The 26595-nt window shown below is 36.4% G+C and overlaps 1 protein-coding gene across 4 annotated transcripts in view; it reads left to right on the plus strand.

Moving 5' to 3' along the window:
- ARHGAP20 (Rho GTPase activating protein 20) overlaps nt 1–26595 on the plus strand; it is a 211222-nt gene that overhangs the window by 139286 nt on the left and 45341 nt on the right. For 3 of the 4 annotated variants that reach the window (XM_027563800.1, XM_027563799.1, XM_027563802.1), the window contains exons 5-9: nt 12465–12506; nt 13441–13525; nt 16038–16115; nt 21291–21357; nt 23714–23902. In XM_027563800.1, the coding sequence (XP_027419601.1) occupies nt 12465–12506; nt 13441–13525; nt 16038–16115; nt 21291–21357; nt 23714–23902 (461 nt within the window). The remainder of the gene's footprint in view (nt 1–12464; nt 12507–13440; nt 13526–16037; nt 16116–21290; nt 21358–23713; nt 23903–26595) is intronic. The other variant, XM_027563803.1, reaches the window with a different exon arrangement.

Genomic DNA, 26595 nt, shown 5'->3' on the forward strand with positions numbered 1-26595 from the left:
ATTATGTCTTTAAATAAGGAGTTTCCATAAAACTTTTTTAAGTAGAAGGGAAAATATAGAATAATTTATAAAATAATTCCTCAAAAAGTATAGTACTTTAACTGAATGACTAAGTTAACATCCCTGGTGATGTCATGTGGACATCATCTATGCTTTGATAGTGTGATGAGAAGCTACTGTGGTATTTGTCTCCAATACCCATAGACCCAGTCTAATCACAAGAAAAATATCAGATAAGCCCAAATTGAGGAATGTTCTATAGAGTTACCTGACCAGTAAGCCTCAAAATTGTCACAATCAAAAAAAAAACAAAAAACATGAAAAGGCCCAGAAAAGGTCAGTAAGGAGACATGACATCTAAATCTACTACGTGGTATCCTACAGTAGAAAATAGGAAAAGGGCATTAATGGAAACACTGGTGAAATCTGAAGTCAGTAGTGTAGTTAATGGTAATGTACCAATATTGGTTTCCTAGTTTGATGGATGTGCCTTGATAATGTGAGAAGATAACATTAGAAGAAACAAAAACTGGGTGTGAGGTATACAGGGATTCTCTGTACTATCTTTGCAACTTTCCTGAAAATCTAAACCTATCTTGAAATTAAAAGATTACTCTTAAAAAAAAAAAAAAGTAGTGTGGAAGAGTTCAGACTCTGGTATGGCAGAGTGAGGTCTTAACACACGGACCACTCTACAGATAACAACTGTAAACTGAACAAAACACAAACAACAACCTCCTGAAGGTTCTGGAAAGTGAACAAAATGTTGGCAGATTTGGGAGAAGAATTGAAACGGAACAAGGCATCAGCACTGCATGAGTTTCCTGCTTTTAAGGCATCAGCCTGAGGGCAGGCTGCAGTCAAATCGTGGTACAGGGCATCTAAACTGACAAAACCTCAGGCATTCTGGGCTGAAACACCGAAGTATAGAGTTTGGGTCAGCCACAGCTGCAGGAACTTGAGGGAGGAAATCTCAGAAAGAAGAGTATCAGAGAAAGGAAGCTCCAGATTTTCTGTTTAGACTCTGCCCAGCTGAATGCTGAACCACACATACATGGAACAGACTTAAAGCAGCTTCAAGCTAAGGCTGAAAGACTTGCACTGAGTTTCTGCTGAACACAGGAGAGGTGGGATTTTCAGCTTGAATCTAATAAAATGAGTTGTCTGTTAAAACATCAACATTATTTTGCAAATATAACAAAACTCAGAATCTCCAGAATAAGATATTTATAATGTCTAGAGTGTTATCTGAAGTTTTTTAATCTATGAAGTATCTAGAAAGGAAAAAGATAATAAATAGAAGCCAATCATGAGATGATCTATTAGTTAGAATTTCTATAAAAGAACTTACAAGCAACTCTTAAAACTATGCTCAGTAGGTAAAAGAAGAAGCCAATTGAAATGAGTGAAAAGATAGGAAATCTTAGCAGAAACATAGAAAATATTTTTCAAAAGCCAAATGAAAATTCTAGAACTAAAAATTATAATATCTTAAATTTTAAAAAATTCTCTCTGTGGCTTTAGTTGCAAAATGGAAATGAAAGAAAAATAAGTCAGTGAATTTGAAAGTATATCAACAGAGATTATCCAATCTGAGAAAGAGAGGAAAAAAGATTTTTTAATCAAAAATGCATCACAGACTTGGAGGAAAACCAAAATGTATAATATACATGTAATGGGAATTCTGGAAAGAAGAGAGAGAGGGAATGTGGCAGAACAAATATTTTAGAAATAGTGATTTAAAAATCTCCCAAATTTGGTGAAAGACATATATGTACAGATTCAGTGAGCTCTGTGAACCCTAAATGAGAGTAGTATGAATAAAACGTCACCTATTTATTTATAGACAAACTGCTATAAACTAAATATAAGAGAAAATCATGAAAGCAGCCAGAAAAAAACAACACATTGCATACAGTGGAACAACAGTTTGCATCACTGTGGTTTTCCCATCAGAAATTATGGCTGTTTCAGAGATCACCGAAATAGCATCTTTAGAGTGTTTAAAGACTCAAGATTGATCAAAGTGGCAGAGTAGGAGGATGTAGAACTTGCCTTCCCCCATGTAGATTATTCCACATCTACATGTGGAATGATTCTCACTGAAAACTGGCAGAAAGACTCCTGTACAACCAAGGCTGTAAGAAAGATCCACACGTAATGAGGAAGAAAAGAAAAGTGATCAGGCTGGGAGCTTGCCACCAGGAGTATCCTCAGAGGAAAAGGGAGATTACACGGGCAGAGACCTGCCCTGGGGAGTGAGCAGTTCAAACCACAGATTGGGCATCCCACTCCTGGCATCCTACACAGGGAAGACCAGCCCTCTTGGCTCATTGGAGAACTGCTGGAACTAACAAGAAGGCTGTGGGAAACCTGGACTCTGCTTGCATGCATGTACACACTCCTTCATACACAGAAACGCACATACACACTCATAAGCTGGCTTGCCCCTGAGGCAGAGTGGAGAAGTCTGATAGAGGATTGCTCTAGGGGCTGCTCGTTTTCCCTAAGCACCTCAGTGGTGCATGATTTGGGCCTGGTGGAGAAATGCTCAAGCCCTGCTTCCTCCAGTTGCAACTCCCCACTGGACCAAGAGCTGCCATGACTAGGAACAGAACTTGGGCCACCAAAGGTGACTTGGACCTGAGGTGATGTTTGGGTGGGTAGCAGTGGCCATCGTTGGTGCTTACTTAAGGAGTACATCAGAGGCAGACCAGAACTCTGATGACGCCTGATTCATTACAGCTCATGCCACAATATATGGAGAGTTCACACAAACCCTGCCTGTCCTGCAGTACAGGCCATGACGGTGGAGGCAGCAGAGGAGGGAGAAGGACAAAGGGGATGCAGACCCACAGCTGCCTATGAGCAGAGTAAGGGAAACAATTGCAGATTCTTGCACAGTCAGCAGATTAGAGACAGCTCAGATGTCTGTCTGAGGCTGACATGAACCAAGAACCCACACGAGCCCCACCTTGCATCAGCACGGCCCCACTCTGCAACAAAGGTTCCAGTACTTAGAGAAATGAAAGCACACGCTTACAGGAACAGAGCCAGCTGAGGCCTGAATCTCAGGGCTTCTGCTGCAGCAATTTGAGAGCCATTGAAGAGAGAGGAAGTCCTGCCTCACAAGTAGCTTCAGCTCTAACCTATCCATTTCCAGCCACATCCACCCCCAAGGCTATTGCTGCTGGCATACACTGAGGAAATGTCTGACTTTCATCTACATCAGATCCAGCTCTGCCACCAGTGGCACTGGGCACACACAGTCTGTATAGGGATGCTCCCACCTAAGTACACCATTTCAAGAATGGAATAGGTGAGTGTTTCACCAAAATACACAGAGGCCAAAAATGTTAAGCATCATGAAAAAGGCAGAGGAACTGGTTTCAGTTGAAGAAGTAAGAGAAAACCCGAGAGAAATATGTAATAAACTGTTTATCAGGATGGTATGGGGAGGGAGGAGGGAGGAGGGTTCAGGATGGGGAACACATGAGAAATAAAGGAATAAAAAATTTAAAAAAAAAGAAAAAGAATTCAAAGCATTTATAGTAAAAATATTAACCTGATTAGGGAAAAATAGACGAACACAGTGAAAAATTTTAACAAGAAACTAGAAAATAAAAGAGGACCCAGTTAGAAATGAAGAATTCAATAACTAAAATAAAACATACACTAGAAAGGATAGTACACTGTGTGATCTGGAAAACAGAATAATAAACTCCTGATCAGAACAGAAAAAGTGTTTAAATGAAAAGAGTTTAAGACAGCTCTGGAATAACATTAATTAAGCTTACCAACATTCACATTATAGGTAACCCAAAAGGCAAAGAGAGGGAGAAATTGAAACTCAATATTTCATGAAATTATGGTGGAAAACTTGCCAAACTTGTAGAGAGTAACAGATACGCAGGTACAGGAAGCAAGGAGGATCCTAAATAGGACAGGAAGCATGACATGATGGATTCAAAGTGTAAAGGGAACCTGTGATACTTAGCAAGATTATCATTTGGAGTCAAAGAAGAGGTAAAGGACTTCTCAGAAGGCAAAAACTGAAAGAGTTCATCCATATTAAACCTGCCCTAAAATAATTAAAGAATTTCCTCTAAGTGGAAAATAAGAATCTGTAGGAAAGGGAAAATCCCACTAGGAAAATAAATAGTAGGGACTGAGAATCAACCACTTAAGTGAGCTAGTATGAAAATAAAAAGACAAGCAATTGTCTTTTTATTACTAAAAGGGCTAAAAGTAGATATTATAACTAAAAAGCTATATTAAAAGTATATTAAAAAGTTATATATTAAAAGTTATATCTAAAAGTAGCTGTTATAACTACAAATAAATAGTTAAGGGATAACATGAAAATGTAAAATATAACATCAAAAGCAGAAAATGTCAGAGAGGGGGATAAAAAATATACATCTTTTAGAATGTGTTTCACTTAAATGACTACAGCTTAAAACAAGTAGATGTAGTTGTAGGTTAACGTATATGAACCCCATGATAACCACAAATCAAAAACCTTTAATTGGTACTTAAAAAGAGACATTACTTTGCCAACAAAGGTCCGTCTAGTCAAGGCTATGGTTTTTCCAGTGATCATGTATGGCTGTTAGAGTTGGACTGTGAAGAAAGCTGAGCACCGAAGAATTGATGCTCTTGAACTGTGGTGTTGGAGAAGACTCTTGAGAGTCCCTTGGACTGCAAGGAGATCCAACCAGTCCATTCTGAAGGAGATCAGCCCTGGGATTTCTTTGGAAGGAATGATGCTAAAGCTGAAACTCCAGTATTTTGGCCACCTCGTGCGAAGAGTTGACTCATTGGAAAAGACTCTGATGCTGGGAGGGATTGGGGACAGGAGGAAAAGGGGATGACAGAGGATGAGATGGCTGGATGGCATCACCGACTCAATGGACGTGAGTTTGAGTGAACTCCGGGAGTTGGTGATGGACAGGGAGGCCTGGCGTGCTGCGATTCATGGGGTCGCAAAGAGTCAGACACGACTGAGCGACTGAACTGAACTGAACTGAAAAAGTAAAAACAAAGGAACACAAGCATGCTACTAAAGATAATCATAAAACCACAAGGGAAGAAACAGAAAAAGAAGAAATGACAAGAGAAGAACTACAAAAACAACCAGAAAAGAATAATAAAATGGCAATGAGTACATACCTTTCAATAATTACCTTAAATGTCACTGGACTAAATGTGCCAATCAACAGACATGGGATGGCTGACTGGATTAAAAAAAAACAAACAAACACCAATATGCTGCCTGTAAGAGACTCACTTCAGAACTAAAGACACACAGACTGAAAGTGACGACATGGAAAAGATGTTTTGTATTTCATATGAATGGAAAAGACAAGAAAGCTGGAGTAGCAATATTTTTAACAGACAAAATTGATTTTTTAAAAAGCTATAGCAATAGACCAAAAAAGAGCATTATTTTATAAAACAAGGACCAATACAAGTAGAGCATACTATACTCATTAACATATATGCCCTCAGTACAGGAGCAGCTAAACATGTAAAGCAAATATTAAAAGACGTAAGTGGAGAAACTGACAATAATATTATTAATACAATAATAGTAAGGGATGTTAATACCCCACTTACATCAACAGACAGATCATCCAGACAGAAAATTATTAAAGGAACAATGACCTTAAATGGCATACTAAACCAGGTAGACTTATTAGATAACTGCAGCACACTCCAACCAAAACCAGCAGAATACACATTCTTTTCAAGTGTACATGGAACATTCTCCAGGATATATTACATACTAGGCCAGAAAACAAGTGTAAATAAATTTAACAGGATAGAAATTATAGCAAGCATCTTTTCCAGTAGTGACTGGAAAATAATTACAGCAAGTTACAGCAGGGAAAGCATGACAAGCACAAATACTTGGCGACTAAACAACATGCTACTGAAAATCCAGTGGGTCAATGATAAAATGAAAGAAGAAATGAGAAAATACCTTGAGAAAAATAACAGTGGAAACACAGCAGGATGTTGCAAAAGCAGCTCTTAAGAGGAAAGCTTATAGCAATACAGGCCTTCCTCAAGAAACAAGAAAAATCTCTAATACAACCTAACCTGCCATCTAAAGGAATAGAAAGAGAAGAACAAACAAAGCCCCAAAGTCAGCAGAAGGAAAGAAATAGTAAGGATCAGAAAAGAAACAAATAAAATACAGTCCCTCCACCCCCCCCCAAAAAAAATAGAAAAGATCAATGAAACCGTAAGCTTGTTTTTTGAAAAGATAAACAGAATTGATAAACCTTTAATGAGGTTCCCCAAGAAGAAAAGGGAGAGGACCCAAGGAAATAAAATAAATGAAAGAGGAGAAATTAACAACCAATGCCACAGAGATACAAAAAATCATCAGTGAATCCTGTGAACAATTGTTTGCCAACAAATTGGACAACATAGAAGAAATAGACAAATTTCCAACAAAACCTGCTAACATTGTATTAGGAGTAAACAAACAATTTGAACAGACTGATCACTAGTACTGTCATTGAATTTGTTATTTTTTAAAAAACTGCTAGCAAACAAAAGTCTAGGAATTCACAGGGAAATTCTGGCTTCGCAGGAAAATTCTACCAAACATATAAAGGAAAGCTAATATCAATCCTCTCAAACTCTCCAAAAAAATTGAAGGAGACACTCCCAAACTCATTCTCTGAGAGCACCATTACCCTGATACCACATCCAGACAAAGATGCTCCAAAAAAATTAGAGGTCAATATCTTTGATGAATAGACATGCAAAAACCCTTAGCAACATATTAGCAAATGGAACCAACAGTATATAGAAAGAACCATACACCATGATGAAGTAGGATTTATTCCAGAGGCACAAGGACAGTTCAGTATTTGCAAATCAATCAGTGTGATATGTCACATTAACAAATGGAAGGATAAAAATCCTTTCTGTGTCGAGACACAGAAAGTGTATTTGGCAGAATTCAACATCCATTCATGATAAAAACTCTCATCAAAGTTGGATTATAGAGAATATATCTCAGCATAATAAAGAACATTTTGATAAACCCAGACCTAATATCATGCTCAACGGTGAAAAGCTGAAAGCCTTTCCTCTAAATTAAAAAGAAAGACAGGGAAGCCCACTCTTACCATTTCTATTTAACATGCTATTGGAAGTCTAACTCACAGCAATCAGACAAGAAAAAGAAATGAAAGGCATCCAAAGTGGAAGAGCAGAAGTAAAACTGTCACTATTTGCAGATGACAAGATACTATGTATAGAAAACCCTAATGTCTCCACCCAAGATTATTAGAACTAATAGATGAATTCAGAAGTTGCAGGATATGAGATTAATATACATAAATCTGTTGCTTTTCCATATACAAGTACTAAACTAACAGAAAGAGAAAGCAAGAAAAAAAATCCCATCTAAAATCATAGCAAAAAGAATATAATGCCTAGGAATAAACTTAACATAGACCTATACACTGAAAACTAAAACATTCAAGGAAACTGAAGCTGATACAAGGAAATGGAAAGATCTCCCATGCTCTTAGATTAGATGAATTAATATTGTTAAAGTGGCCTCACAGAACTGAACAAATAATCCTGATATTCATATGGAAGTACAAAAGACCCTGAATTGCCGAAGTAATCTTGAGAAAAAAGAACAAAGCTAGAGGTGTTACCCTCCCAGACTGCAAATTATACTACAAAGCTACAGTAATCAAAACAGCATGAGCCTAGCCCAAAAACAGATACATAGATCAATGAAATAGAATAGTGATCCCAGAAATAAACCCACACACTTTCGGTCAATTAATCTACTACAAAGGAGGCAAGAATATACAATGGAGAGATTAAAGTCTCTTCAACAAATGGTACTAGGAAAACTGTACATCTATGTGTGAAACAGTGAGGTCAGAACATCCCTTCATACTGTAAACGAAAATAAAGACAAAATGTATTAAAGGCCTAAATGTAAGACCAGAAACCATGAAATTCATAGACAAAAACATAGGCAGAACAGTCTTTGACATAAACAGTAACTATTTTTTTGGATCTGTCTCCTAAGGCAAAATAAAGAAAAGCAAAAATAAAGAAATGCCCTTAAACTAAAAAGCTCTTACATAGCAAAGGAGACCATTGACAAAACAAAAAGACAACCTACAGAATGCAAGAAGATATTTGCAAATAATGAGTTCAACAAAAGATTGATATCTAAACTATTTAAACAGTTCATACAACTCAGTATCAAAAAACAAACAGTCCAAAATTGGCAGAAGACCTGAATAGACACTTTTCTAAAGATGACTTACAGATGGCTAGCTAACAGCATATGAAAAGATGTTCAACCTTGCTAATTATCAGAGAAATGTAAATCAAAACAATAATGGGATATCACCTCACACTTTTCAGAATGGCTGTCATCGACAAGAACAAATGTTTTTGAGGATGTAGATAAAAGGAAACCCCTGTACTCTGTTGGGAATGTAAATTGGTACAGCCATTGTGGAAAACAGTATGGAGGCTCTTCAAAGAAAACTAAAACTAGAATTGCTATAGGATCCAGCGGTTCTACTCCTGGATATACATTCAGAAAAAAAGCAAAAACACTAATTCAAAAAGATTCATGTACCCAATGTTCATAGTGTCATTATAAGAGTCAAGATATGGAAGCAACCCAAGCGTCCATGAACAGACGAATGGATGGATAAAGATACAGTGCATACATACTCACACACAGGATGGAGTATTATTCAGACGTAAAAAAGAATGAACTTCTGCCATCTGCAGCAACATGAATGAACCTTCAGAATATTGTGCTTAGTGATATATGTCAGCAAAAGATAAATGTTGTATAATATCACTTATACATGGAATCAAGAAATTAAAATGAATGGAAATACAAAAGCAGAAATAGACTCAAAGATAACAGAAAATAAAGTAGTGGTTACCATGGGGAGAGAGAGGTGGGGAGGCACACATTACAGCTATGGGATTAAGAGATACAAACTGCTATGGATAAAACAGATAAGAACCAAGGATATATTGTACAGCACAGGGGATTATAATTAATATAGTAGCTTTTAATGGGATATAATGTAGAAAAATATTCAATCATTGTGTTGTACACCTAAAGCAGATATAATACTGGGTTGGCCACAAAGTTCATTTGGATTTTTCTATAACACGTTAAATGGAATTCAATTTAAATTCAACTATACTTCAATTAAAAAAATAATTAAAGAAAAACCTTTCAACCTAGAATATTATATCTAGCAAAAATATCCTTCAAAAATGAAAGTGAAATAAAATTTTTTTAAACTCTAAGAATTTACTGCCAGCAGAACTGTACTACAAAAACAAAAATGCTGACAGAAATTTTTCAGCCCGAAGTGAAATGATCCAAGAAAGTGGCTTCGATCTTTACCAAAGAGTAAAGAACATCAGAAATCATTTATATAAATAAATATTAAGAAAATCTAGTTCATGATTGCTTTAAAATGCTATTGGGCTAGCAGCTCAAGAAGCAGTCTTTCATAGCCAGTCACTCTAATATTTATAAGAAAACAAAAATGTAGACTAATAGTTTTGAAATCAAAGGCTGATATCAACTGTCAGAATCTCTAAGAAATTCCCAATTAAGTCAAATTGGGGGAAGAGTGGTCAATAAATGTGAATTTTCCATGATTTACCTTGGGAAGTGGTGTAGATGCCACATCTTGAAACAGACTAAAAGAAATTTCTTACCTCTATCACTATGTGGATGCTTATTCACTATTTGGATGCTATTCACGCTAGGGTCTATCTCTGTCAGAAAAATAGGAACTTCTCCTTGGGTTTAAGACAAATACAATAATAAAGTGGGAACAGTGCAATAAAATGGGAACATTATTCAGAAGATAATGAAAGTATTTAAATCTGACAATGATCTATCTATAAGAGGAATCAGAATAACATTTTAATTTAGGTACCTAATATGAATCTTATTCTACAAATTCAGGTATGCCACAAGAGCCTGTTTATGTATCGATCAAATTAAAATCTACCTTGAGCCCCTATTTAGCCAGGCTTTTAGGAAATAAAATTTTCTTCTTTAATGGAACCCCTGTTTTCTTAGGGTAGAACCAGAATACAGGAGACTTCTGTGATGTCCTCGAAACAGATGAAATGCTTCTGACCTTCAGTCTCTTGTGATCTCTGCTGACGTTCTCTCTTTTATGCCCAGAGTTGGTTTTTGGCATCCATAGATGCTCTGATTCCTTGCCACTTGTGGGCTGCAAGTCTCTATTGATGTAAAATAAAAACCTTAGTTCCTAGGAGCAAGCCTCCCCACTTACTCCTTATAATCATTTCCTCAGGGAGCTTTCTGTCTCGTTAGGCACCTCAACTGAGTGGTGCATGGTTCCCAGCCAACTCTTAAGGGTAACAGATTCTGTCTCCTCCCAGGTTTAAGGGAGTCTTTCCTGTCTGTCTCACCCTTTTTCTTTCACTAAGATATACCACTTTCTTCTCTCCTGGCTCTTATCATAGGTGCTTATTAAACTCAGAGCTAGCCTTGATTTTGGAGTACTTCTGTTTTTAGTTCTATAAAAGTGCCTTGGAGAAGGCAATGGCAACCCACTCCAGTACTCTTGCCTGGCAAATCCCATGGACGGTCGCTAGGAGTCAGACACGACAGAGCGACTTCACTTTCACTTTTCACTTTCATGCATTGGAGAAGGAAATGACAACCCACTCCAGTGTTCTTGCCTGGAGAATCCCAGGGACGGGGGAGCCTGGTGGGCTGTCGTCTCTGGCGTCGCACAGAGTCGGACACCACTGAAGCAACTTAGCAGCAGCAGTAGCAAGGAAAGAGAAGTCCTGGATTCTTGCCTAGAGCAAGAGATAGCGGAACTACAAAATTACCAAATCAATTTCAATGAGTTGACCTGATGCACTTAAAAATTTGTTCCTTTTGATTAACTCATTACTCACAATTACTGTATATTCAAACAATGGAACGCTGTACAGCAATGAGAATGAACAAGCTAAAACCACATACAGTAATATGGCTGTCTCACAAATATAATGCTAAATGAAAGAAGCCGTGTACAAAAATAGCACATAATATATGGTTACATTTATAAGAAGTGCTCAAACAAACAAAACTGTTCTGTTTTGTTAGAAGTCAAGATAGTGGGAACTAGTGCCTGAAAATGAACACAGGGACACCTGAAAAGGTGGTTTTCTGTGGAATATGGGTGTGAGTCACATGGGTATGTTCAATTTGTGAAAAATTTTCAAACTGTACTTTTAAGCATTCTACAGTTTGTGTATCTTACATGTCAATTAGAAGTTTTAAAAAATGCCAAAAAAAGTTTTAAAAAATACTATGTGTTTAAAGGGGTGATCTTCTTAATTGCTTTGAAAAAAGTTTAAAAGTCTAAAGAAAACACACCCTTTTTTTCAACATAAATTTTTGCTAAATAAATGCAATATTTGACATTAATGAACCTAGAAAATCTTCTGTTTATGAAAGAAGGCGTAAAAGATTATAAGCATTATGAAAGATGAAAATTGGTCAGTGGCAAAAGAGATACAGTGCACTTTGGAATGACCAATTCTGGGAGATTACTTATGGGGAAAATTGTAAGCAACAAAGAAACAAATTACAAATATTTGTTAAGTGTATTTTTCTGGAAGAAGAAAATAACTAGTGTTTCCAACTTCTTTGAGAAGGTTAGAAATATGATTTTAAGAGCTAATGAGTAACAAGACCATATAGAAATAAACTTTATTTTTAAGAATTAAATGCAACAGTGACTTCAGCAGGAAAATTAATAGTTATTTGTTTAAATGAATTGATCTTAGATGATTATAGTAATTAAAAATAAATTTTGTATTAATTCATTGGCTAAATTTTAGTCCTACCATATGTATAGAGAAATAAATGTTTCTTTTGCTGACAATAAACTGGTTTCTGAGCCAAGGTATTTCCATCAATATGCCAGATTTCTCCTTAATCTCTTTAATCTCAAAAGAAACATAGTTTTTATTTGCATGCCACTGAAAACTACAAAAACACTCTGAGATAATTACAGATGTGGGTGTTGAAGCTTAGCGATGTTATGTGATATGTCCATAATGATACATATTGCATGCATTTTTGAATACATGCAATTTTTGAATTCCCAGTCATTTACCTTTTCCACTATCAGTATACCACTTGTAAAAGAGCCATGAAGTAGAGAAGTGGGTCTGTCTTGGATCCACCCAGGAGGTTTTAATAACACTATACTTGACTGTGTAGTTCTTCCTAATAGCCACTTCACTTCAGGGTTCTTTAGGACACAGTTATGCCAAGGTTGCAGCCATGTGGGCCCATATCAGTAACAGGCTGTTGTTATTCCATCTGAATTTAAAAAGTTAAAATAAGTATTTTGCATAGTTTAATTTTGTCTCCCATTTTCTTATTGCAGTTCTCCAGAACAGAAGGACAAATGGCTCTCTCTCCTTCAAAGGTATTTTTTTTAGTATATATTTTCTAATTCTGTAAGGTATAATTACACCTTAATGAAGTAAATGAATTAAAGTTTTTTCTGCAAGAATGTGCCCCAAGCTATCCCCCTTCACCTTAATAGAAACTGTTCATTTGTCCTCAAAATAAGCTGTTTAAACTGTACATTAGCTACTGCTTACTGTAAGTAATGTTCTCTGATTACATGTATTTCTTTCTTACTAGGAAGGAGAATGTTGAGGTCTGGTTAGATCTTTCTAGACAGAAATTTATCAATAATCTTTCCCATCTCTTTCTGTGTTCCCAGCCTACCATTTGGAGCTAACAGTTTCCTCAAAGCATGTATTATTTCCGTTTCCATTCATGGAGGTTTTCTGCTGAGCCCCTCAAAATTCAATTATTATCCCAACCTTTGAGCATATGGACTAAAATGATCAATTGAGGCTCATCTCTTATTCCCATAGTCCTTCCGTCCTTCCTCTCTGCTCTCCCTTCCCAAGCTTGGAGAAAACCAAGGTGTATAGCTCAATGAGAAGTAAAAGCCCATTGTTTTGGTTTGGTCTAGTAAAGTAGTATATATGCTCCTGTACTTATCGCTAAGATAAGTGCTAAGTGGACAGTCCAGAAAATGTAGGGAAGTGTTGAGGATAAAGCATCACCAAAAGATGTCTTAACCGGACTGTGCTTCCCAAACCTCTTTTAAAATGGATCTCCTCTGTTCTTCTTTGTGCCTATGCCTAATGTCCTGAGAAATTTTTTTTTAAATTCTCTTCCAACCCATAATGTAATCTGACTTTGCTGAGTCTTTCCATCTGTCTTTTTAAAAATAGCACATAAATATATTGAAAATATTAGCAAAATAGAATGCTTTAAAAATAAGCCATTAGCAAAATCCATCTGACTCAGTGTTGTTTTGGGTTGTTGTTGCGTTTGATTAGATACATCAATCTAGAGAAAGAAAAGGACTACCCGAAGAGCATTCCCCTCAAAATCTTCGCCAAGGACATTGGGAATTGTGCCTATGTAAGTGTTTCTAAGTCAGAACATTAAATTCTAAGTCCCTGCCTAAGGCAGAACACCTGGATAGAAAGAGAGACAGGCAGGCAGACAGGCTGGGTATGTGCTGTGGAAGGTAGGCATTTAGAAAAATACATTGTGAGAAGGTATATTTCCCTGGGTATCTGTGTTGTACATATGAAAAGTAACCCTAGAGAAAATGAAGTGAGAGAAATTCATATTAACTCAGTATTTAACATTTACACTTGGTAAGATTATTGCCTGTCAGATGTCTCTGTCCTTCCTCTGACATTAATGCTTCTCTGGATCTTTTCAGTAGCAGCCACAGAGGCTGGTAGTAAAGACATTTCCACAAGGAGATATTTCCTATTAGTATTAAGCAAGTTTTCCAACCTGTCACTTCTTAAGTTGAGAGTAAGTTTTGGAAAGTTCTTCATTCTTTGAGTTTTTAGGTATTGAATTCCTCAGCTTAACAAATGGATGAGCCGAGAGAGATAACATTTTTAATGAATCAGCACAGATTTTATCATTTTGGTCAAAATAAAAATTAAGTTTGTTTAGCCCTAAGTGTTATATGCAATCTTATGACTGAAATATAGTCCAAAATGTTGTCGATAATGCACAAAATAGAAATGAGCATTTTTATGATACTGTAGATTGTCACACTTCTCAGCAGCTCTGTTTTATCACTCATATCCTGCTTCAGTTCATGATGATGTGACACACGGTCTTTTGCTCTCTGAAGTTGCTCCATGGCAAGAGTCTCCTTACAGGGAGCCCTGCTTCCAGAGTGATTCCCCCTACATAGGAGTGCATGTATGAGAGGCATTCATTCTCCTTGGCCTTTAGTTATGCACAACTTGTTAGTGAATTCTGCTAATGTGGGAAAAAATAGCCACATGCTCTAGTTAAATTGCTATTTTTTTTGTTTACTAGCCAAAGAACATGCATCTGCTAAGAATTCATTTGTTTTTTCTACCAGAGATGCATGCAAGAAAAAAAAAAAAAAACACATCCTATAATTACTATTTTGAACATATATACCTAATATTAAGAAAAATCATTATTTTAGAAACCAGATACTTTGGGAGTGGTTATTAGTGTTATAGGATAGGTCTTTCTGGTGGAAGACAAACACTGAGCTTTTCCTGTTCATTTCTGATACTTGTGCTTAATCCTTGAAACTATAAGGAATGCAGTTTGAAATCAGTGAATGAATTTCAGAAGCAATTTGTTATTGTATTTATAGAGAATAAATACAAGGATAGATAAGTGATGAGTTATCAGTGGATTTCACTTAGCTTTATTTTTAGATCATTCTGTTTCCATTTATTTTACTTATTTGTGCCATTTAAGCCTTATCAGGGACACAGCACTAATTGCTTATTTATATGATAATTAGAATATGTAAAATCTACCTATGTGCATAGTAAATCCTTCCTTTTTAATGTTTATTTTATAATGGAGTATAGTTGATTGATTTAACAATGTTGTGCTAGTTTCAAGTGTATAGCAAAGTGATTCAGTTTACATACACATGTATCTATACTTTTTCAAGTTCTTCTCCCTCTTGGTTTATTAAAGAGTATTGAGCAGAGTCCCTTGTGCTATATAGTAAGTAGGTCCTTGTTGGTTATCTGTTTTAAATATAACAGTGTGTGTGTGTCAATCCCAAATTCCCAATATTTATTTCTTTTTTGATAGCATAGCATTGTCTTGTTTTTAAATAATGTCTTATAATTCAGTGAACTCTATAGGTAATCTCATCAATTCCATTTCTCTTGTTGAGAACTATTTATTTTTAAGCAGTAATCTCTCAGTGTAGTTGAGCATTTAACACAGGGATATTATAGATACTCTATTCAGTAGCAGAGTTGGTAACAGAATTGAGTTTTCTAAACTGTTCAGTTTATTTGCCAGGTTCTTTGGTTTTAAGGCCTCTTCAGATTTCAGCAGTGAGTCTCAGCAGCCACAGTGCCTGACATACAGAAAGTGCTCAATAAATAGTGTTTTTAATTCCAAACTTTAAATTTTGTAACCAGTTCTTATTCTGATTTTGTCTAAACTGATTTTTTACCATACAAAGAAATAAAAACCCACACTGTGAAAACAGTGCTCAGAAAAAAATGGAAAATAGTTTAATGTTCTCCCTTTTTTATCACATGTTGCTTTATGGAAATAGTCATAGACATGATGCAGAGGACCAGCCTCTCTGACTTTTTGTTTGGTTTCGAGAGTGGTCCATGTAATCTCTCTGAACTATATTTATTCTTTTTCTTTCTGGCTGAAGATCTCATATTTTGAGTCATATTTTAAGAGGAAGAGATGTTTTATTAAAAGGAATACTATAAAAATTGAATGAAAATAAATTATAATCAAGGATTTGTGTTCTACCTAAGTGGTACTTTGTCAACACTTGAAATCAAGATTTGCCTGTGGATAATCATTTGACAGTAATTATTTGTTCCCCTGGTTTAAAATCCTTTATTTATATCTGTATTTCTTTTTTTCTCCACAGTCTAAAACTATAACAGTAACGAATTCAGATACAGCAAATGAAGTTATCAACATGTCACTACCAATGCTAGGGATAACTGTAAGTTACTCTGCTAGATATTCTTAATTAAAAACAAACTTTGATGCTTTGTGCTTAGCCACTCAGTTATGTCCGACTCTTTGTGACCCCGTGGACTGTAGCCTGCCAGGCTCCTCTGTCCATGGGGATTCTCCAGGCAAGAATACTGGAGTGGGTTGCCATGCCCTCCTCCAAGGGATCTTCCCAACCCAGGGATTGAACCCACGTCTCGTGCATTGAAGATGATTCTTTACCATCTGAGCCACCAGGGAAGCCCTTTATTTGATACTTTAGATTATTATAAATACTATCCCTTCCATCATAAGACAGCTGATTCTTAGAGGTACCAAAGTCATATTTTGTTCTCAAAAGTATGGAAAATAATGACAACAGTTTTTATTCTTTTTGAGAGTTTTGTTTTCTTTTGAACTGAACTATAGTTGAATTATAATATTGTATTGGTTTCAAGTGTACAACATGAGTGATTTGATGTTTTTATGGATTATACTCCATATCAGTTCAGTTCAGTCGCTCAGTCACATCTGACTCTTTGCGACCCCATGGACTGCAGCACGCCAGGCCTCCCTGTCCCTCACCAGCTCCCAGAGTTTACTCAGACTCAGGTCCATTGAGTAAGTGATGCCGTCGAACCATCTCATCCTCTGTCATCCCCTTCTCCTGCTGCCTTCAATCTTTCCCAGCATCAGGGTCTTTTCAAATGAGTCAGCTCTTTGCATCAGGTGACCAAAGTATTGGAGTTTCAGCTTCAACATCAGTCCCTCCAATGAACACTCAGGACTGATCTCCTTTAGGATGGACTGGTTGGATCTCCTTGGAGTCCAAGGGACTCTTAAGAGTCTTTTCCAACACCACAGTTCAAAAGCATCAATTCTTCAGCATATAATTATTGTAAAATATTATCTATATTCCCTATGCTATACATTGCATCCGTGTATCTTAATTTATTTTATACCTAGTAGTTTTATACCTCATAATCCCCTTCACCTACCTTGCCCTTCCTCCTAACCTACTCCTCATTGGTAATGGTAGTTTGTTCTTTCTATGTATGTTCCTCTTTTGCTGTATCTGTTCACTTGGGGTTTTTTTTTTTTTGGATTTTACATATGAATGAGTGCATGCAGTATTTGTCCTCTGTCTTAACTTATTTCAGTAAGCACAATACCTTCCAGGTCTATTCATGTTGTGTTGCAAATGACAAAATTTTCATTCTTACTTATGGCTGAGTAGCATTCCATTTTTTATGCACACATATACCACATATTCTTCATCCATTTGTCTATTGCTTGACATTTGGATTGCTTCAATATCTTGGCTATCATAAGCAATGCCACTGTGAACATTGGGGTACATATATCTTTTCAAATTAGTGTTTTTGTTTTCTTTGGATATATACACAGGAGTAGGCTGACTGCATCTCATGGTAGTTGTAGTTTTTTGAGGAGCCTCCATCCTGTTTTCCACCAGGGCCGCACCAGTTTACATTTTCACCGGCAGTGTACAAAGATTCTTTTTTCTCTGCATCTTTGAACACTTTTGTTATTTGTGGTTGTTTTGATGATAGCCTTTTTTTGTTTTGTTTTTGCATTTGAGTGTCCAGTTACTCCAATAACAGTTTTTAATATTTACTTCTTTAGCTGCATTGGGTCTTCGTTGTGGCGTCGGGGCTCTCTAGAGTTACACAGGCTCCAGAGCGTGCGGGCTTCAGTAGTTGCTGTGCATAGGCTGCTTTCTTTGTGGCAGGTGGAATCTTAGTTTCCTGACCAGGGATCAAACCCACATCTCCTGTATTTGCAAGTCAGATTCTTAATCAGTGGCCACCAGGGAAGTCCTGATGATAACCTTTCTTAAAGGTGTGAGGTAATATCTCATTGTTTTGATTTGCATTTCTCTGATACTTAGTGATGTTGATCATCTTTTCATGTGCCTGTTAGCTAGCCACCTGCAAGCCATCTTTGGAAAAATATCTGTTCAGGTCTTCTGCCCATTTTGGGATTGGATCAGTTTTTTGATATTGATTTGTATGAGCTGTGTAAATATGGATTTAAATCCTTTATTGGTCATATCATTTCCAAATATCTTCCCCCATCCTGTAGGTTATCTTTTTGTTTTATCACTGGTTTCCTTTGCTATGCAAAAGCTTTTACTAATTTAATGAGGTCATATTTCTTTATTTTTGTTCTTATTCATTTTGCCTTAAGAGATAGATCCAAAAAAAACATTGTTATGATTTTAAAAGTGTTCTGCTTATGTTCTCTTCTAGGAGTTTTTGTTTTTCAGTTCTTAACCTTTAGGCCTTCAATCCATTTTGAATTTATTTTTGTATGTGTTAGGGAAAATATTCTTATTTTATTTTTCACATGTAGCTGTCTTATTTTCCCAATACCACTTATTGAAGAGACTTTATTTTCCCCATTGTGTATTCTTTCATACTTTGTTGTAGATTAATTGACCATGTACACATGAGTTTATTTCTGGGTCCACTATCCTATTGCATTAATCTTTGTGTGTATTTTTGTGCCAGTATCATAACAGTCTTGATTAACTATAGCTTTTTAGTATTATTTGAAGCCAAGGAGCATTTTTTTTTCCAAGATTTCTTTGGCTATTCGAGGTCTTTTGTGGTGGTTCCATACAAATTTTAAGATTATTTATTCTAGTTCTGTGAAAAAATGTGTATATTTTGATAGCGTGTGCATGCATGCTAAGTCGCTTTAGTCGTGTAGGACCATAACCCTCCAGGCTCCTCTGTCCATGAGATTCTCCAGAACGGTACTGGGGTGGGTTGCCACGCCCTCCTCCAGGGGATCTTCCCGACCCAGGGACCGAACCTGCATCTCTCATGTCTCCTGCATTGGCAGGGGATTTCCTTACCACTAGTGTCACCTGGGAAGCCCATATTTTGATAGGGATTATATTTATTTTGTCATTTATTTATATCATCTTCAGTTTCTTCTATTGATATTACATAGTTTTCAGTGTATAGGTCTTTCACTTGGAACAGTGAAGTTTTAATATTAGCTTAATATTGAGTACTCTTCTTCCATTCCCATTTTATAACTTGTGTTAACTGAAAAGCATAATAAGTTTAGACTACAATGTTAGAATGTTAACATGCATTTTAATATTATATGCTATACATATACAGTTAGGATTTTTTGATATAAAATTCTTAATAGAAAGTTTCAACCTCTTTCCCCTCTTTTCACTTGTTACTATGTAACTCTTATTTACCTATCTCCTCTCCTGGTTCTTCTTCCTTACCTGATTATTCACTTATTATCCCAAGACTCAATCAGTCTTAGAATGATGGATTCTGAAGGATTTACCCTACAATAGAATTTTTACATAAAGAACATAATAGTTAGTAACCATATTCAGTGGCTGCAGGTCCAGAAGATGGGTTGTTCTACCTCCAAATGAACTGGTAAATTTAAAAATAAGTTTTGAATTAGATCATGGATTTTAAAGCATTTTAGTATGCACACCACATTTTCTCTTGCTTTGCTTTTAGCTTCTGCTTCTTTCTGTTTCATGGGGCAATGGTGAGTTTTTGAAATTTTATTGATAGAGAAGATTGGAATGTTTGAAGATGAGGTAGGGAAAGAGAGTTGGAAAGTTCTCGTATTCTCCCTACCAGTATATAAAAATCACATAATGGGTTTTTGTGTTAAAGGGAATGGCTTTCAGAAGGATGGAACTAAAGGAAACACTTGAACAACATCATTTCTTGAGTGAGATTCTCCATAAGTATCAAAATGTAGTGTTACTAAGATGTAACATGTATTAAAGACATCCCATAGTCTTAACTGTTTCAATTTGCTTTTACACATTCCAATTGTAAGTCCTTAAAAATTCAGGGCAACCAAAATGAGGATAATAAATCAGATTTATTTTGGTTAAATTTAATAATATATTTAAGATATAATGAAATATATATGCACTGGATAAAGCAGACACCTCTGCATTGATTTCTTATATAAGCTTATACATTAGAAGAGAATGAACAGTTTAAAGGGGAAGGAGAGAGATTAATTAATTAATGACACTTGTGTTCTTCTGGATAAAGTGATCAGTCTCATCATACCAAAAATATTTCTGTTCAGTATAATTAGGAATTGAGGCAGTTTGGTTTTTAGGTTGTAAGGGATTATTAAAGTGTTTTCAAACACTATAAAAAAAGATAGGATTTTTACTAAATTGCTCTTCCTGTTTGCAATAAAGTTTTTTGACTAGGAAACAATGAAGGACATGATGGAGTAGGGGAGGGCAGTGGGAGATGTAATCTCTTAGCCAGGACCCTCCATTATAAGGTCAGGATCATAATTTTTAATTAGAAGATAAAGGTAAGAATATTAAATATTGCCCATCTGTTGCAGTTTCATTTAAAACATTTTTGCTTTATCCTCTTTTAAAGGATACAGCAAAGTCTGTATAATTTAATATTGTTTCTTTCAAGTGGGATTTTAAATATTGCTGGGTTGTGATTCTGCTAGTGAACAGTTTCATTGTTCCCTATAACTGGGCCTATTCTCTAGACAGAATTCTTGTCCTTTCTGTCCCCAGGCCTGGACTTGCTCAAAGTAAAGCCAGTGTAGACCGTGCCAGCTACCTGTCTCTCTCCTCAAAGCCCCATGGTCATTCTTCTCCTTCTACTCAGAAGCAGCTAAACTGACTTCCACTCAGAAGTCAGCCTTTGAGATTTTACTTTTTCATCACAGACATAGCAGGGTTGTAGCTTTCTGGATAACAAAGTTGTCATTGCAGGGGCATGTTGTAGATTAAATCCAATATTCTTTGAGAAGTTCAGAGAAGCAGAAGTTAGAACTCTGAAAAAGATCAGTTAACCTTTCAGAAAAACAAGAAGTTTCTTCTTACTTTGTGAAAGAGCATATATATGATTTCATATTCTGTGGGCTATCCATAATAGTGAGGGCCTGATTCTGTTACAGTCGGTGGATCTAGTCATCCCTAGGTAAAAATGAGTCCTCTATTAGGGTTTAGAGAGGTTATAGAATCAGAACTACCATCTTCAAAAGCCATATCCACCCGCTATGAAGCTTAAAAGCATTTATATTGCCCCCCCCTTTTTTTTGCAAAACATAAAAATGCCCAGAAAATGTATTCTCATTCATTTACCAAATGTGAAGAATTATTGTTAATTCTTTTGTCTCCAAGGGCTCTGAGAAAGAGTACCAGTTATGGGTCAATTCTGGCAAAGAAGAGGCACCATACCCACTTATTGGTAAGTTTCTATGAAGATCTAAGATAGAATTGATTATGAATTAATTATAATTCTAAATGTCTCAGCAAATTGACTATATAGTCCTAAAATTAAATACTATTAAATATTAAATCTTCTATAATATTCATGTGTTAATTTAATAGATGCCTATCAAGTATTTCCTATGTGCCAGACAAATGATATCTCTTTATTCGAGCAGCTAACGATATAGTTGGAAAGAGAAATGTGAATTTTCCTCTTTTTTTTTCTTTACAAACAGAACTATCTTGTCAACTTTTTAAAACTTTTTTCTGAAAAAAAGCATGTTTTTGTTGTTACTCCTTTTCCCTATATATTTATTTTTCATGATTAGATTTTTAATTTCCTGTTCCCTTTCCTACCTACTACTTGCCTCTGTGGAAGACTATCTATGATCCAATCATGCCTCAATCTGTCAGTATTTAACATCTGCCCTGCACCAGGAATTTTCCTAGGCATCATAAAGACAATGAAATTAAACCATTTTGATTCCTAAATATCCTCATTGACTAACTTAGCAGTCTAGTTTACTAACTACTTTGCTGTTTCTGTAGTCAAATTTTCCAGCATTTGTTTTGAAGAGTCATTGATAAATGATTTATCACCTCACCTTATTTAAACTGATTTCACTAAAAAAATATTCTGGATAAGTGAGTCCATTCAGTGTGGTTAACAGAAAAAGACCAATTACATTAAGGGACAGCATCTGTAGCAGATCTTGAGATGATAACCATTGTTGATGAGAGTTCTGTTAATCATTTTTAAATGCTTACTATCTACCAGACATTGTGCAAAGCATGTCATATGAGTTATCTCATGTTTTCCTTTCATTTACCTGTGGAGATCACTACTGTGTAATTCAGGTTTCAAACAATCTGAGTAATCTAAAATCAAACTTTTCTATGAAATGTATGTTCTCAGACTTAAAACAAGTTGTTATGCTCATAGCTGGGGACAAAAAATTCTTTGCATTTCCAGTTTCTTAATGTTGACCTTTTATAAAAGTCAGTAAGCAACAATTAAAGCTGGGATTAAAAACCAAATGAGTACTTTAAATAATTGTTTTAATAAAATATATTAATTTAATTAAGACTGTATAGATGCTAACTCTCAGGCTTAAAACAGCTTTAAGCTTCATTTCTAACTCTCACTAAAAAATCCATGGGACATGAAACATGATTGTTACTTAGCAACAGTTCTCCACTTCATATTTTAACATGCCTTGCAAACTTCAATTGTATATTAGCCATTGGCTATTTTGATAAATTGACTTGGCTTTATTGCTATCATAGAAGTCCTTTTTTTTTTGCCTTAATCCCTGAAAGTTGCTGTGGTACTTGATGTTAATGGAGCATTGACATTGTCTGCCTGTGCCAGATGGAAAAGAAGGAGTTCACTGAATTACATTCAGTGAAAAATAAGGGATGCAAGAGAATTTACTCTTTTTAAAAAGTAAACAAGATCTACAGCACAATGGTACTTGAGGAATAATTAAGAAAATGCAGCTGCTTAAAAGTACTAAAGAACAAAAAAATCATGTTGCAGTCAGATGCAGAGTCGACGTGGAGTTTAGTTTTTCTAGTTTGAAAATTACTTTTTGAATCTTGTCTCTGTGTTTCTAATACCCTGCAGTCTTCTTCAAATTCTTGCCTTTGAATAACAACCTCAGAGCGCAGTAGGGGGAGGGAAACATAAATCAAACAAACCAGTCCTTTCGCTACTGGGTGACTAATTATATAACTAATAAAAAGTATAAAATGTCTTTTTCAGAAAGATGTCTTGTGTTGAATAATAGTAATAATAGTGATGCCTGAAATATGTAGTTTTTGCCCTTATTATTTTAAAAAATATTAATTCTAAGGTTTACTTATTTGATCCTTATAATGCTATGTGATAGATAGGGTAAATATTTTAAGTCATGGATTTAAGGCTGAGAGAGGTCAAGGACTGACTGAAGATTTACAGAATATACTTAATGTCAAAGGAGAAACTAGAGTGCCTTTAAATATGTACACAGATGTGAGCATAGGAGAAGTCAACATTATGCAACTCACAGACTAATCTGTGCATTCCCAAACAAGATACTCTTTAAAGACATTTTTTTCTCTTTGCTTTTTTCCCTCTGCACTCCAAAAATAAACTACTCTGGTTGGGCCACCTGCATTATGCACTGGTCTCCAGCTGTAAGAGTGTGCATGGTGATCATTAAGTCAACAAAAGGATTCTTTATACCAAAAGTCCCAGGAGCAAATTGCAGTACATTCCAGTATGTAGCACACACAGTCACAGTGTTAGTCTGCCTAAAGTCTACATTTAGATTTTTTTTTTCTCTGTGTAGGGCATGAATATCCCTATGGAATTAAAATGAGCCATCTTCGAGACACTGCACTCCTGACACAGGGATCAAAGGACTCCCCCACACCTTCCAACTTCCAAGAGCCCTTCCTCATGGAGCAGCTGCCCCGAGAGATGCAGTGTCAGTTCATCCTGAAGCCCAGCCGCCTGGCTGTGACCCAGCAGCTGAGTGGTGAGTTTTCTCCTCCCTCATAGAGCCTTTTTTAGCAAAACGTTTCATTCCTGAAAGCAAAAAAAAGTTCTTTGCCTTTCAGCCAGATGAAATATTTTTTTCTTTTAAATTTGCAAAGTGTTTTGAAGGAAAGATGGAGTTTTAGAAGATAGTTTTAGAAATTAGAGGTAGGACTGACTGACTTGTAATCAGCAGCTAATAACTGCAGTAGAGGCTGTTCCTTCTTTCTTCGCTATTCTTTCCCCTTTAACCTTATGTCCACTGCAGAGTCAAAGGCACCGGGCAATGCTGCAGGTGCTTCAATGCTTTCTTTGTACTGTAATACATTGCACAGTGTGTTCCCCAAATGGTCACATTGTAAAAAGGAGGCTGTCAGTGATGCGTGTCAGGAGACTCTAATGCCGGACCTGGATCCTGCTACTGATAGGTATGTAAAGATTACAATGATTTCCACAGAAATCTCTTGGTATTCTTCTAATCCCTCTGAACATAGCCATCCCTTATCCACCCCATAATAAAGACTCCAGAATGGTAAAAATGATATTCCACATAGGAGGACCATCATTAGTTTACTCTAACTCAAGTTTGAGCTTTCCACCTCAATCTGAAAGTAAGATTGTGAAAAAAAAAAGAAGAAAACATATCATGCCAAAAAGTGTTGAGTGGGGTAGTGGAAAATTGGTGCTGACTTTTGTACCTGCTTTTGTCAGTTTGAAAAAACTGGAGAAACCAGTGAACAGTGGCCATTGTTTTATACTCATCCCCCAACACATGCATGTCCAACCCTGTCCCTTTCGGTTGATGACCTAGCCTTAGATTTTATACTTCATTGAAGTCATTGGTCCAGAACTCCTTAATATTGCTGACATTGCATGCAGGCAGGCTCAGTCGTGTCCATCGCTTTGTGACCCCATGGACTGTAGCCCACCAGGCTACTCTGTCCATAGAATTTTCTAGGTAAGAATATTGGAGGTGGGTTGCCATTTCCTACTCCAGGGGATCTTCCCAACCCAACGATCCAGCCTGCGTCTCCTGTGTCTCCTGCACTGGCAGCAGATTGTTTACCACTGCACCACCTGGGAAGCCCTGATCTTGCTGATAGCAGCTATAAAAACTGATCTTGCATTTGCCCCAGTCCTCCTCCCTCCAGCAGTGGTAAATTGAGGTTTTGAACTCTAAGGCTATTTACTCACATCTTTGGGCCATTTTGAAGGGGTATTATAGACATATTACAGTTTCCTAACCTCTAAAATATGAGCTCCTTGAAGGTGGAGAGTTTGGTCTGTTTTGTTTATTGCTATATTCCCAGCACCTGGAACAGTTTCTACATACATAAAAAAATGTCCAATAAATATTTGTTGAATGAATTTATTAATAAGTCTGTTGTTCAGTTCAGTCTCTCAGTCGTGTCCGACTCTTCGCGACCCCATGAATCACAGCACGCCAGGACTCCCTGTCCATCACCAACTCCCGGAGTTCACTGAGACTCACGTCCATCGAGTCAGTGATGCCATCCAGCCATCTCATCCTCTGTCATCCCCTTTTCCTCCTGCCCCCAATCTCTCCCAGCATCAGAGTCTTTTCCAATGAGTCAACTCTTTGCATGAGGTGGCCAAAGTACTGTAGTTTCAGCTTCAGCAGTGCTTATTAAAGTTACAAAAGGAATGTTGCCTTTATATCGAAGATGAGAATATTATTTTACTCTCCTATCTACCCATGTTTTTCAAAACTGTTTCTGTGGGTACCTTGTTAATAAAATAAAATAAGTGTATTTTAACTAATTGGACCAAAATAATCAGGAGTCAAGAACCCTCAAGGTTTTACTCATTTTTGCCAACTATTTGATTAATTAATTGTAAGCAGCCTTTACTTATTAATCCTCTGTTTCTCCCTGTTAAAGGTTAAGATAATAATGGTTGCAGCTATAAAATGATTCATAATAAATGGAGTAACTGTAGACCAATGGTGGCAACTACCTGTGTAGTTAAACAATTAATATGTGAACCAGTTTGTATGTTTTCTTAATACAGAGGATTTTGAGAACAACTACTTTGGAAACCACTAACTTAGATCAGGGATCAACAGACTTTCTCTGTAAAGGACCAGGTATTAAGATCTGCAAGTCAGCAGACAAAACTGAGAATATCATGTAGATACTTACATAACAAGAGAGAAAACAAATTTCCACAAAATTGTTATGGATGATATTCAATATGTAGTAATAATTGAGTACGTGCATGCTCACTCCCTCAGTTATATCCAATCTTTGCAACCCCATGTACTATAGCCTGCCATTCTCCTCTGTCCAGAGATTTTCCAGGCAAGAATACTGGAGCAGGTTGCCATTTTCCTTCTCCAGGGGAATCTTCCCGACCCAGGAACTGAACCCATGTTTTCTGCATTCTTTACCACTGTCCCACCTAGGAAGCCCATAATTGAGTACAATTTTATAATATACAGATATACTAATGAAAATAATTCTTTTGGGTAAATAACATTTCACTTAATTGGGGTTCAAAATTAGTATTCCAGGTTGGGAAGATCCCCTGGAGAAGGGCATGGCAACCCACTCCAGTATTCTTGTCTAGACAGTATTCTTACATGGCAGGCTACAGTCCATGTGGTCACAAAGAGTCAGACAAGACTGAGTGACTAAGCACAGCACAGCACACATCATAATTAAATGTAAAATA

This window comes from Bos indicus x Bos taurus, chromosome 15 (assembly GCF_003369695.1).
Source record: "Bos indicus x Bos taurus breed Angus x Brahman F1 hybrid chromosome 15, Bos_hybrid_MaternalHap_v2.0, whole genome shotgun sequence".
NCBI lineage: Eukaryota > Metazoa > Chordata > Mammalia > Artiodactyla > Bovidae > Bos > Bos indicus x Bos taurus.